This window comes from Dunckerocampus dactyliophorus, chromosome 18, assembly GCF_027744805.1.
Source record: "Dunckerocampus dactyliophorus isolate RoL2022-P2 chromosome 18, RoL_Ddac_1.1, whole genome shotgun sequence".
NCBI lineage: Eukaryota > Metazoa > Chordata > Actinopteri > Syngnathiformes > Syngnathidae > Dunckerocampus > Dunckerocampus dactyliophorus.
In genome coordinates, this window is record NC_072836.1 from 2,284,053 (window position 1) to 2,298,861 (window position 14,809).

Genomic DNA, 14,809 nt, shown 5'->3' on the forward strand with positions numbered 1-14,809 from the left:
TTTCCCAGCACCATAGCTGTGCTCCGAGACAATATGCAAGTCTAACTTTCTCCGATGCTGCCACAAACACTGATACCAGGGTTGCCCCTTACGTCGATCGCAAAGGTAGTGTGGGTCGTCACTTTGTAGAGGTCGTATGACATCAGTCAGCTGACATCAAGCGCCCCTCCTGGTTTGCTCTTGCTCCCCCGCTGTCATGGTGAACAGACGTCTCAAGCGACACACGGAGATGCAACTTTCATCTTTATTATTCCGATTACGGATCAGCTAAGTGGGCAGTAAGATGCCTGCAGTATATCTATAAGAAAAGTTATGTGTTCACTTGTAGCAGGTAGTTATGTAGGGGGAAAAAGGTTGTTTGATGGCTTTGCTTCATGTCATGAACTCCACTATAGAAATGCGTGTTTTCTACACTTCCATTTGTGAAGCTTATTTCATGAATGAATTGGAAAATGTGGCCATTGCTGGAAGCTTTTTAATAAGTTGCCTTGGCTTCGGTTGCATTGTCTTTTGCATCATTTTCATTTCTTATATCTGTAATGTTTGATAGCAAATGCTAACTGGACGTAATACATGAAGTTGTGTCTAATGAACGCTACGTTTGGGTATTGAGGTTATGTGCACAAATCTTTATTGGGGTTGGATGGCGAGGGAAGTTTACAAAAATGGACATCAATTCCAGACAGTGGATGCCCTCCATGAAGCCATCTTCACCACCTGGAGCAACATTCCCACTAGCCTCCTGGAAAGACTGCATCAAGCATGCCCAAACCCATATTTCAGCTCATTAACAAGAATGGCACACTAGTCATGACTCGCTCCTTTTTTCTACATTTTATTTCTATTTTAGGGGGCTTTCAGGTGTTTTTTTTTAGCTATGCTCTTAAACTTCTGATCAGCAGACGAACAGCCTGTTTCACTTTAATGCGTGTTTGCAATAAATTGCTGACTAAAAAAAAACCCCTCACTCCCATTTCTTGTTTTTGCATTTTAAAAGAGAACCACCTTAAGATCCAACAGTGCAAAATGTACATTCTTGCCATTTTTCAGCTGGTCTTAACATTTTGATCAGGAGTGTATTTTTCCCGTTCACGGTTGTTCCCAAACGCCGATGCTGTGTATGAATGCATAAAGGTGACATTGAGTGCATGCTAGTGTTTGTTGCCAAGTGAAATCATGCTAGCAGCCTGCCCGCCACCCACACATCCAACGACGACGTTATCATCTTCTGTCTGGGAAAACAAACTCCGGGTTCATACCAATGCTGCTTTTTTGAGACCCTTTCATTCGGTGCAGTCAGAAAGGTTGTAATGTGCAGCGCTTTTATTGTGAAGGCTTACCTTGTACTTGTCTTTGTTTTACACACAACACATAATAAATAACATGAATTCCTAGATTTTAATTGGAGCGTTTTTCAGTTCTTTTTGATCCTGCAGTGTTTGTTATTGCCGCATGTGTAACTTGCAGCACTTTGCTGTTTCATGTGTTCTTATGACGTTTTTGGTTTTGTTTGGAGCGTTTGGGCGTTGCCTCCCCCACCCCCCAATCGGCCACCGTACTTTTATTGTGTCCACGGCAGGCCGGATCGAATGCGCTTGTGGCCAGGGTGCAGCCCACGGGCCGCAGGTTTCCTAAGCGTGCTTGAACGGTCTGCTGCTGTGCTCCAATTCCAAGCTGCAAAGTGATGGTTGCAAACACGTAAACACTGAGCTGAGGAACAGTGCACATGTTCTACACAAGTTCTCGTGGAGCGACTCTGCGCCACGGGGAGACGCTCCAGAAGGATTTATCGGACTTCTTAACATCCCTGACCAATGCGAGACGCATGCAGTCATTCCAGCTGCATGAAGGCTGATTTAGGAAGTCTGGAAAAGCAACAGGAGGCGTCTCCCCCCGCCCCGCCCCTCCTCGCAGAAGGAGGTGTGGGGATGTCCTCCTGCAGACAACAAGCGTGCATTGAAGGCCAGTGACATCACGCACGCTGGCCTCCATATAACGCAGCCTCGCTGTCTTCCGTGGAGGTCACGCACGAGCATCATGACGAGGATCCGCGTCATCTCGTCGTCCTTCATCGGAACCAGAACCAGAAGCGACCTCCACTGACGCAGCATGCCTGCTCCCCGCCGTGCACGACGCTCCCACGCGTAATTGCGCAGCTCTCGCGTCGACATGGATCAGAATCCGCACTTCGCGGCCATGTGTGTGCTGGTGCTGTCCCTCGGACTGCTGGTGGACAGGGGGGGCTGTCAGCACTACTACCTCCTCCGGCCCATCCCCAGTGACAGTCTCCCGCTCGTGGACTTAAAGGAGGACCCGGACCCCGTACTCGACCCCAGGGAGCGGGACCTTAACGAGACCGAGCTCAGGAGCCTCCTGGGAGACTTTGACAGCCGCTTTTTGTCCATCTCGCCGCCCAGCGAGGATAAATTCCCCGGAAACGACGAGCTGGAGGACGTGGAGCTCCAAAAGCCCGGCGGGGTTTTGCCCAAGGAGATCCGGGCTCTGGACTTCGACGAGCAGTTCGGCAAGAAGCACAAACCCAGTAAGAAACTGAAGCGGCGCCTGCAGCAGTGGCTGTGGGCCTACACCTTCTGCCCGGTGGTCTACACCTGGACCGACCTGGGCAACAGGTTCTGGCCGCGCTTCGTGCGTGTGGGCGGCTGCCTCAGCAAACGCTCGTGCTCGGTTCCGGAGGGCATGGTGTGCAAGCCCGCCACCTCCACCCACCTGAGCCTGCTCAGGTGGAGGTGTTTGCATAGGAAGGCGGGGCTAAAGTGCGCGTGGATCCCCGTGCACTACCCAATCATCACGGACTGCAAATGCGCGTGCGCAAGCTAATCATGTATGCTGCGAGTGTAGTTGTTGCTGACTCGTTATTATTATTATTATGATTATTTTTTATTTGTAACCTGCAGAGTGGACTTTATGAATGCCTCTATATGTCGTCACTCCTTCTGGCCTGTAAATTAAGGACATTTTGCTATTTATTCTTTATATTCTTGCAATAAAACAACACTGACATGATTTTGAAAGCATTGGCTTGCCTTCTTGAAACCTCTAGTGTTGTGTATGAAGGTTTTCATTGGAACTCTTGCACGTATAGCATGTACAGTACAGTATAGACACTCACCAGTGCACTTATCAGGCGCAGATAAAGACGCCATCAGCGATTAACGTCTCCCAGCAGGAGAGGAAGGTTACAATGTGTAAACAAGTCATGTGACGGCTCTGCGTGATAAGATGTGCGCTGATGCTCGCTGATAGTCTGATGGTCAATGAAGACATTATTGTAATGTGATAGTTTCATCCATGTCACATCGGAGTGTTCATTAAGTTTGGGAGTCGCTCACATGTCTGATAGCGGTGCCCGAATGGGTTCTAAAACAAACTAATATTGTCCAAAAGCAATGCCTAGTTTTAGGGATTTTTTGTACATGCAAGGTGAACAGAATACTCATTTAAATACTTCACTAATGTATGAAATAGTCCATCCATCCAGCCATCTTCATCTGCTTATCCGAGGTCGGGTCGCGGGGGCAGCAGCCTAAGCAGGGAAGGCCAGACCGGCGGATCCTGAGGCATTCCCAGACGTGTTGAGAGACACGGTCTCTCCAACGTGTCCTGGATCTTCCCCGAGGCCTCCTCCTGGTTGGATGTGCGCAAGGAGGCGTCCGAGAGGCATCCTGACCAGGTGCCCGAGCTACCTTATCTGGCTCCTTGCAATGTGGAGGAGCAGTGCTTCTAATCCGAGTTTCTCCCGGATGACAGTGCTTCTCACCTTACCTCTAAGGGACACCACTAAGCAATAAATGTGCCCGAACGGAATAAAATCCACAACAAATTGTGCGCAAAATATGACAAGATTTGTCAGTACTTTAAAGTGCATTCATTACTGCGACATAATTGTGGTGATGTTAGCGTTTGCTAGTTCATTCTACATGCAAGAGTCGTGTATTCACTGAGCAAAGTGAAGTTAGCGTAGCACCCTGCTTGTGTCGCATGTTGATGTTCATGCATGCGCGTCGCTGTTAGGGGAATGAGGAAGTGTTGTCTTGCTGGTGTGGACAGACACGGAGAAACGTGTGAGTTACTCTACCTCGATTTACCAGGCACTGTTAGCGCTTTAGCGTGTTTGTTGGATACCGAGTTGGGGTACGCACCTCTACTAAAAACACCTTCAGCGATTCACGTCTCTTAGCAGGAGAACAATCGCTGATGGCAGCCTGACGGTCAATAAAGACATGATTGCAATTTAGGAGTTCCAGTCGAATATTTAACAACTTTTATGCATAAAATGGCAACTCCACAAAGCACACTTTTTAGTAGATAGCTATTTGTCTTCCTCTGGCATTATTCATCGTTTTACTACGGTCACTTTACGATACCTTGAATGGCCTTCTTTGCTTGTTGATATGTCAGTGTGGTTCATCAATAAGTGCATGTTTGCAGCAAACGTGAAGATATCCTGATGTGACCCCAAGGAGCCACACAAAGTTCAGTCTGACGGCGTCCAAATATACGACGTCTCTGATGAGATGCCCTGACACAAATAGTGATGCTGATGTTTGAGAGGTGTTCATTAAACAGGACGTTTATGACGGTGCTTGTAGTTGAAGGCCTCCTCGTTGTATTTGGCAGTGGTCGTGCTGCGTGTGTGAATTTACAGCGGCTCTTCAGCAAATGAGTGTCTCATGCCCCCCCACCCCCCTCCTCAGTCCCCCTCCCCCGTGCAGACAGGGGGGCACCAGAACGCCCTGCGTGTTGTTTGACTCGCGCTGAAGTCCTGATGATGCTCCTCCTTGAGCCTCAGAGCCAGCCTGATGCGTCACCATGCAGCCAACAAATCTCTGCTTGTCACCACGCTGCAATGTGGAGGCCCGCATGGACGCAATAGCCTTTGATGCGTGCGTGCGTGTGTGTGTGAGTGTGAGTGTGAGTGTGAGTGAGAGAGTGAGAGATGCTAATCCTCCCGTCTTTGTGGCCGTGCCGTTTGTCCTGCTGCTGATGATCAGGCTTCACATTTACAAGCTCAGTCCACCTATTTCAGGTTGGCTGTGACATCAGCTGTTAAGCTTTCCCAGCAGGGATGCTTCCCGGGGGGGCAGGCACCACCACCCCTCGCACCTCATTGGCTGCTTCATTGACTGATGCGGTCGCTCCGTGTTTGTCGGCTGTTTTTTTTTTACATGAGAACGAAACTTAGTGGTGGCATGACGTGACTATTTAGACTTTCCGGCTGTGACCTGAACTAAGAGAGGAGAACACACCTTTTTTAATGAAATCATAAATCTTCCTTTTTCATCTTAACAGGACATTTTGGACAACTGTAGTGTCCAACTTTAACGGGAACACTTTCTGTTCCTGGTGTGTAAAGCTTTGTTTCTTCTAAAGGCATGCTTGGAGGAGTTTGCTGTGGAGGAACAGGCACATCAAACACCTTTACAATCACGTTTTACACAAAATGTAAGGACGGACTCACAGCAGTCCCAGTCGTAGTCACCAACTCACAGTTGGTGCAAAATGCAGCTGCTGGCCTCGTCGCTAATGCTCCAAAACACACCCCAATCACTCCCTGCCTCTTCTCTCCAGTGGCTCCCGCTGCATTCTACAATTCATTTTAAAGTCCTCCTATTTGTGTTCAAGGCCATTAATGGCCTTGCTCCAGCTAACTTGGCTGAACTTTTAACTGTCGGTCACCACTCCAGGGCCCCGTGCTCTCCTCAGCACACATTGGAAGTCCCGGGGACGAGATACAAAAATTGGGGGGGGATCGCTCTTTTGCTGCGTTTGCAGCTTTGGAATTCCCTTCCACCCGCGTTAGAGTCTATTACAGAGCACTCCGTCTTTAAATCTCATTTTAGAAACGCTTGTCGGGATGTCGTAAGGTGCTGTACAAATAAACTTGGACTGATTGATAGTCCATTTGATTCCCCCTCCCTCTGTCGGCCCCCACTGGCCTGCGTCCACACTGATCATTTGTGCAGCAAGCCTTTTACTTTTTCCATCACTTCTGTTCTGCTCTTGTTTTGCACTTGCGCTGACTTGCTGGATGAATTGTTGCCATTCGATGCAAGGTGGCTGCCGTCATTCATTACGGTTCAACCTTTGCCCTCGTCTTCAAACGTCCCACCTTCACTGGAAATGTTGACGCAGTTGTTGTACACCATCTCAATTTTGCACGTAACAAATGAGTCCATCGGCACTGTGCTGTATCGTTCCACAGAATGGAGGGCCCAAACAGTGGCTGACTCACTGTTTGGGCTTTTTTTTATTTTGCTTGCGACTGCTAAATAACCCGCCATGGGGCCAAAGAAAGTTGCGTGTGCCGGCAATTTTGACAAAGAAGGTGAGAAACACTTGAATTCCAGAAAGAACTCCTCGCAAAGTACGCAGATGGAAGAGTCTTCAATAAAGGTAAACGTGATTACCTCATTTATAAGTACAGTGGTCCCTCTTTATCGCGGGGGTTAGGTTCTAAAAAGAACCCGCAACAGGCAAAGTAGTCAGCTTTATTTTTGACCATTATTATATGTTTTAAGTTGAGTTATGTTGATTGTTAAAAAGTATTGTGCGGCTCTCATGAAATGCATTTCTCCCCTCTTAGCCAAGAAGGTTCCCAACCACTGAAATATGTATTTCGGAAATCGCCATTATGAAGAGGAGTCCATCAGAACGGGAAAAAGTAGAGGAAACAACCAAAAAAACGCAGAGAAGACACCTTTTTGGGCGTTTGCTAACCAGCTGCTCGTGGAGTGGAGCCGAGTAAACATGTTCCAGTTTTCAGGGAGCAACAAGAAGCACAATTTACACTAAAACCAAAGTTCAAACATTGTTGGAAGTGGAAAATGTGAAATGTAGCCACCTGGAAGGATGCCCAGTGAAGCTCCACAGAGGGCTAGCTAGCTAGCTTCTAGCAGCTCGGAAATAGTGCTTAAAATCCGGCTAAAAATTGGTATGGAGCTCAAACAGCGCAACGAAATGGCAAAGGACATACACAAGAATGTATTCATGCACGCTCATTTGGTGTAAGAATGCAAACTCGCATGTTACAAGCATTATTTTCATGATGTCCGACGCTTCCGCTGCTTTTCCATCGTCTATTTGATGTTTTCATGCACCACACCGTGTGCACTCACTCAACTGGAGCAGATCGTTTCAACCGCGTACGATATTCGTCACTTTAAACTCCAAAATATTGCACAAACATACTGAGCGTGTACGTGGCCGTAGCTTATGCTTTACCCACCCTCGTCTACTCACTGGAGTATATTTACAGAACATTTCCTAGAACATGGGGAAAACCTGCTTGTGTTTTTGTACGTTTCTGTTTTCACCTGACCTTAATTGGAACAAATGAATAACTAACAACGAGGTGGAGCGATCGCATGAATGAAATGACATGTCTTTATTACGCACATGAATGTAGTCACGGCAGAGCGTGCGTGCAGTGGTTTTAACTTGTGGATTATTTTGAGTTTCCACGATGAATCATGTCGGTTGTCATTAGTAACCTGCATGGAGCGATCGCATTACAGTCATTCTCTGACTCGGCTACGTTGCGTGCACGGGATGGAATCGTGCCCGGCCCTGGCCCGCCTCTTCCAGTGGTGCCAAAGGGCGGGAAGCGTGCCGTGCTCGAGTACGGATCAGTGCGCCCACACTCACACTAACGTGAAGCGGGCCCAGACACGGTACCGTTGGCCCTGTGTTTGTTCCTGTCTGCAACATTGGTTCTGTGGTGCCACATGAGATCCGTTTTACAAGTGTCTGCATGCTGGAGCAGAAGCATGCCCAAAGCTTTTTACGGCGTTTGGTTTGCAAGTCTGTTACTTTCCCAGCGTGTCTGAATATTTCTTCATAGTGAAGTACTTGGAATGCTATTTGTGTTCATTGACAGGCTGCTAGTACGAACGGCAGCAGGCCGTCCTAAAACCCCCCCGCTGTCTGAGATGGTGACGTCATGCTCGTCGCTACTGGCCGCTCGTTAGCTTAACGATTTCTCTGGCTTTCGTTTCTTTACTGCTCTGCTCCCTCCTCCCTCTTGAACCCAATCAAGTGATACGCCGGAGCCAAAAACCTGATGAAAAAGTGCAGATATTTTCCTGATCAAAGCAAGCTACTCCTTGTTAGCTTTGGCAACCATTTCAAACCTCAGAGGCTCGTTTGGATGATAAGTCTGAATAGCGCCGCCTGGCTCGTTGTCAGACCCGCGGTCGTCTGAAGCTTCACCTGTCAAAATGAAGCAGCAGGAAGTGCGCTTTTCTTTTTTTTTTTTATTTTGCTTCTCATCCACAATCCTTGTGAGACATGAACACACACGTCTTTCTTTTCTGTGCGTTCTAAAGATATAAAAATAGTTAAAAAGAGACATCCAATTAATGCACATAATGGGACACACCTATTCCGCCTTTAAAGCTCCAACAAGGTTTTATGGTGTTCTGTTCATGCTGTGAGCGTGTAGTAACGGGTTCATTCATGATAACAAAAACAAAAACACCGCAGTAGCGGTGGAAGCTCCAATATGTAGCATTATCTTTCGCTAGCGGCCTGAGGCATTGTGAGCGATTGTGTGTGGTGAAGCTAGCCTGCCAGTAGCTTGCCGGTGTGGTGTGGCGAGGTGTCACTACACCAGTAAGTTGGTTCTTGGGCGTAACAATGCTAATAAGAATAATAATAATTCTGTAGCTCGGTTAATATGCAGGTCACATGAGGTAAACAGAGCATTGTTGCCGCTTTGGAGGTTTTTTTTCAGAAGGCGGAATAGATGCATCCCATTTCATGCATTATTAGCTGTCTCTTTTTTTATCTGTTTTTATATCTTTAGAACGCGCAGAAAAGAGAAAGACTTGTGTTCATTTCTCACATGAGGATTGTGGATGATGGGCAAAATTCCCCCAAAAGTGCACTTTTCCTGTAACGAGGACTTACGTCTGCAATAAAAAACACTTGACATGAAGTCAGTACGCTTACAAAAAGCGTGTTTGACTTCTTAAAGCAGCGCTGTTTGGCCTGCGGCCCAGCCAGTGGCGTTCTCCTATGCGCCACCTAATTGGGCCGTTGTGAAACATCCCCCATGCTGGCCACCACGTTCAGACTTTCATGGCTGATCTTTCGACATTTTTGTCTGCAGTAAATTTGACCGACTCTGGTTTGATGGCTGGCGTGGGGGGTGCGGTGGGGTGGGGGTGATCATGGCAGACGATCCGACTGTTTGATGTCCAGAACTCGTTAATCCGAACCTCAGCTGGTATGCGAGGTCAGAGCCCACTTTGATGTCGGCCGGTCGGCCGTGCCAAGTCTGCAGAGCCGAGAGGGCACCGAGCGTTTGGGAAAGATCAGGAAGCGTAGCAACCTTACGCTTTCTGGCTTTTGTCCAGCCGCTACTGGAAGGATGAGGTCCGGATCCGTCAGAGGGGCCCCCGCTGGCTCTCATACAACTCAGGGCCCACTTGTGAATGTTTCCAGTAGGAATCATTTGGAAACGACATCTGTGGCTTCTTGGACGAGTGCTTCTTGAAGTCCATGAGAGGCTGGTGGTGGGGGGGAACCGAGACTGGCGCGTTTGGGTTGCAGGTCGCATTGATTGCTTCCCTGGTATGACCCATACCAACCTTCCTGCAAGCACGAGACACTCTGGAACACGTTTGTTGTGCAAAATAACGGCGCCGCTTTATAGCCGGCGCAGGAATTTGCTGCAATTAAGTCGTCGGCGTCTCATGTGAATATGAATGTTTGGGCCAAAGTTCCGTGGGCCTTTTGTTCTCTCGGGCCTTTTGGCTCACTGCCAACGCGCTTGAGTCGGCGGCACCTCGCTATGATTCATGCCAGTGTTCTGACAACGGCTGGCGTGTGAGCCTTCCATCATTCCTCTTCCTGCTAGCTTCTCCCCAGCACCACGAGAGGGGATGGTTCTTCTTCTCGTCACGCTGTCATTGTGCACGGCGACGCCGTCACCTGAGCATCTGAGGAGATCACCGCCGCCGCTTTTTTAGATGCGCCAATGACTTCCAGATCCTCCTCCTTTTTTTCTTGTTTTTTTTAATTTAGCCTCACACCTTCTGGAACTTCTGGTTCTTGTCAGAGCGGCCCACATTCTGCTTGATATCAGCACCAACATGAAACCCATTTCATATTTTGGCCTGCAAAGAGGCATAGAGCCCAGCGGGGGGGGGGACACCGAAGGAATGCTGGTGGGTCAACGTTTGATCCAACCTTGAGATCATCAATCAGCTTCAGAAGCTGCATTTTGATATTTTTATAAGCTGGGATTCCTTTAACCCTTCCAGGCTGGATGCTGCTGCGTTTTACAGCCCATCATCTCGTCCACACGGCGTGTCTGGGTGGGCGCCAATTATTTTAGCTCCATAAAAGGGTTGGTGTGAAAGGCCTGCAGCGGCACGGCAGCACCGTCATTATCACACGCCTGCGTGCTGTCAAGATGCTGCACAAACACGCCGCACAGACACTGGCGCGTCTCTCTTCAATGGCGCCCTGCCTGAGTCCCCCTCAACTGCAGAAACCTAAAAGAAATGACTTGAATGAAAATGTAAACACATGGTACAAATGAAAATTAAAATTGACTTAAAAGTGTACAAAATACAAAGAAATCTAAATAAAAATGAGTCAATTTAAAGGTAAAAAATATTATTAAAAATAACCTAAATAAAGTGTAAAAAAAAAGAAAAATTAGTGTAAAAAAATCTAAATGAAATGCCTTAAATAAAAATATAAAAAAGTAAAAAAGTTTAAAATGACTTAAATAACAATTTACAAAATAATTTTAAATAAGACTTAAAAAAGGGTAAAAAAAAATTAAATTAAAATGTAAAAAAAATAAATACAAATAAAAAAAAGTAATACAAATAAATTTAAAAAATAATTAAATAAGTGGAAATAAATAAAAATGACTTAAAGAAAAAATGATTAAGTGTACAAAATAATAAAAAATAAATAAAAACATATTAAATGGGTTAAATACACAAAAAATAGTAAAAATAAATTAAAAGAATCATTAAATAAGTGTAAATAAATAAAATTGACTTAAAATAACATGTAAACAAATTGACTTAAATAAAAATGTAAAAAAATATAGATACAAAATTTAAAGTGTAAATAAATAAAAAATAAAAATGTAAACAAATAGTCAAAATTAAAATGAAAAATGGCCTTACTGACCATTGGAAAATGTGGCTTTTATTTGAGAACCCCCTGCCCGAGAGAATACCTCCCTGGATAATTGGCCATGTGGCCCCGAGCTGAAACCACCGCAGCACACGATCAGCTTCATCTGGCAGAGTCTGAAAGGCTTGTTGGCTTCACGTTGACACATTTGGGAGTAGAAGTGTGTTTGTGTATTTTTAGCCAGCATGAGTTTTTCTAGTACGACTGGAAGCCGTCAGTTTTCATTGTGTGGATATTAATGCCAGCTGCAGATCCACCAAAGCTGCACCGCCTGAGAGGCCACGCGCCATCTAGTGGCACTCGTGCACGCGTCTTTCCCACAGTGCTCGGCTTTGATGGAACGCAAAGAGCTCAGCCTGCTAACTAGCATTAGCATGCAAAGTTTATTGAGCTTTATGTGCTATTTTTAGACCCGGCTGGTATCCGCTGTACAGCCGCAGTGTGCCGACTGTACAAGTTGTCATCACTCGACCAACGTGCAGCTTCCGCCCGTGCGTGTGTCTGCTGTCTGGGCGATATCACCTGATGACTTCACTTCCTCTGTGTGCCACTTTTAGTTTTGTCACCGTGTGTGTCTTCACGCAACACAATCACCGCAATCTCACACCGGACACGACAACATCCCCGGGGGGGCACGTGCACAACCCCGGCGCTAATGAAACTCAGGCAGACCGTGTTGGTCCTGTAAACGTAATCTGCAAAGTGTTAATTACAAGCTGGCGCCTGCGTGTGTGTGTGTGTGTGTGTGCGCGCGCGTGTGTGTGTGTGTGTGTGTGCGCGTGTGTGCGTGCGTGTGTTTGCATGTGTGCGCCGTCCTGATCTCCTTCCTCAACAAGACGATGTGAGTCATGGCGACAGCCCTGGAAACGAGATTTTCTCTCTGTTGGGGATCCTTTTTGAATGGTGCGCTTTAAACGACTGTGGGTGTGTGTGTGTTGGGGGCGGGGGGCACGGCTAGAGACCCTGTGTTGTTTACTGTCATTCCTGTGGAGGTGAGAGAGAGAGAGAGAGAGAGAGACAGAGGACGGCGTGTGTTTTTGCCACACACAAACACACAGTCTCACACATGTCACAAGCTGGGGTCAGAGTGCACTCCGAGCCGTACTTCCTGGTTACAGACACCTTTGCCAACCACCACAAATAGATCTCAGTCCTGTGGGGAACACTGGTAATGTTTTTTGTGTCTGGCGTCCTGTCATGAACGTGTGCTATGAATGGATGTATGGAGCATATTTGGTCTAAGATGCTTGCAGGCAGACGTCAGCTTGGTCACCGCCTTGCTGGGCTTTGCAGAAGCGTCCTCTTGTCTCAGACTGTCCTCGGGCACCTCCTCAGGAGGAGCAGCTTCAGCCAGTGAGAGCTCCTCTGTCGGGATTTTGAGATGTTGTTATTGTGTGCCTGCCCAGATTGATGGATGGTCTCCCTGAAGAGAGCGGACCTTCTATCTGGACCTGGATCTACTGCTAGGAGACAGACACGCCTGTTTAGGCCGCTCAGAGCCCGCTAAGCTGTTGTCTCGCAGAGGCGGGGGGGAAAAAGACCCGTCTCCAGGTCCACTGGAGGCTGCGATGGCTGGAGCCAGAGTAATGAGCTGTGAAATCCACCCATCGACGTGGTCCACCGATTCACCCCGACGCCACTCCCGGTGCCAGACGCTTTCTGGGTCGGATGAAAACTCGAAGGAAGATGGAATTGTTTGTCAACATGCGGCCATTTTTAAAACGCCCTTATGTTGCAGTCTTACAGGTTAGCTTTGTTAGCCTCTTTATGCTGCACTTCTCTTAGAATAATAAAATAAAAAATAAATAAAGCTGCCTCGATAAAACAATAAAATAATACCACAAATAATACAATAAAACTAATGATGCATACAATAAAACAATGAAACGCCGAAATAAACAAAATCAAGGGCAGCTTATAATAAAAAGTCACATTCTAACAAGAAAAACTTTGCAATTTCATGAGAACAAACTCATAATATTATGAAGAATGTCATTTTACTAGCATAGGCGTGAAATATTAAAACGTGTGTCGGAATATTGTTATTTTGTCCTGTGCAGCCCTTAGGGCAGGTAGTGTTGTTGATCTAAATGCCCCCACGTGCTCAACAGGTTTGCTCTGCCAGGGAAAAGTGTGAGATACACTTCCCCTGTTACACAGAATTGATTTCACTTTTGTTTTATGCAAATTTGGAGCAGCCGGAGCGGAGCAGGAGGGGATGGAGAAGAAGAGAAAAGAAAGCAGAGAGGGGGATGCGGGGATAAGAGGGGGGCAAAAAAGAGAGAGTCGGAATATTACAAGAAACTAGAAAAGCACTCGGAGAGCGCAGACCTCCGCTAAGCGCCATAGTCCCCCCCCATTTTGTGATTTACACCATAAATATTAGTCCTGCATTTATTTTATCTACAAGTTTAGGTTCCTTGACCATGAAAACGTACCGTTAGCAATCGGACTCATAATGATATCGATATTAGTTGAGTAGTTATTGACAAATGGCGGTTTGCTCCTGGATCCTCCATAGCTTTTGAAGATACAACGAATCCGTTGGCACACCCCAGATTCCACAGTGTCTTGGCTGTAATGGTTTGGTTGCATGTTTGGAGCTTCCTTTGTTGACTTCCTATGATGAAAATTCCAAAGGTCCCCTATTTTTTCGTATTCAGGATCATAGTGTCCGGAATGATTCCATTATCTGGTTCCGTCTTTGATCATTTGCACAAACTGTCAGAAACTTATCCTGTATTTTTTCCCCCTGATAAGTGCTCTGATGATTTTTGTGGAGTTATACGCACAAATGCCGAAAATGGTCCTATCTCATGTGGAATAACACAGTGCCTCATACCCGTCAGACCACCGGGAAACGACCGTATTTTGCCCTTCTTTTTAGAGGGTTTTCAAGCTCTGGCTTCTCCTTGGCACTATCCAACACTAAGGCTGGACTGCAGTGACACTATTAACCATTTCATGTGTACCGTGTAGGGAATGGGTAGCGGTGTTGAAGAGTGACTCCAAACACATGAACGCTTTGGTGAGTCGTATCGATGACCTCACCGGTCGTCTTTGCAGCGTCCTGTGAGACCCACCTTGACTAATCAACACATTTTCTCTCTGCCTGCTTGGCCTGCAGGGGGCTGTGGCGGCATCACGCAGGAGGCGGGGCCACACCTGGAAGAGCAGGAGAAGGTGACGTGGAGGCGGGGCCGGCGTGGAAAGCGAGAGTGGGACTGTCAGACATGCCGACTCCGGCGCGGTGATGGATGGTGAGTGAGATAAGACGGATGACGTGGCGTGTTGTCACAGCGCAGGGACCGCCTCTCAATATCAGAGAGCAAAGTGACGTTTGTTGACTCTGCCGCAGCCCGCTGATTTAGAATGCGGGGCAGGGCCGCGCTTGCTCCACGGTCAGATCGGGTTTCTAAACATTCCCTTTGAAATGGAATAGCGTCTATCCCAGGCGGCCCGGACCCGAGCAGCAACCCAGACTCCAAACATGCACATTAAAAGCCCAGCGTGGAGATTCAAATCATCTTGGCCTTTTAATGCTCCTGCTAGCGTCACACTTCATCTGCATGCACCCTGATAATGAAACACTTCAATGCAGCCTAACCTCTCAGGTGCAACACAATCC

At 47.1% G+C, this 14,809-nt stretch overlaps 2 protein-coding genes across 2 annotated transcripts in view; both read left to right on the forward strand.

The window, feature by feature from the left end:
* Positions 1-14,194, forward strand: part of pctp (phosphatidylcholine transfer protein) — a 40,387-nt gene extending 26,193 nt beyond the window's left edge. Inside the window, exon 10 of the transcript XR_008566668.1 lies at positions 14,161-14,194. The gene's annotated coding sequence lies outside the window, so the exon portion shown is untranslated. The remainder of the gene's footprint in view (positions 1-14,160) is intronic.
* On the forward strand, positions 1,962-2,965 carry LOC129170728 (noggin-like). Its single transcript, XM_054758618.1, has one exon. It carries the CDS (start codon positions 2,170-2,172, stop codon positions 2,836-2,838), a length of 669 nt encoding a protein of 222 aa, XP_054614593.1. The 5' UTR covers positions 1,962-2,169; the 3' UTR covers positions 2,839-2,965.
* Positions 14,195-14,809: the final 615 nt, after the last annotated feature.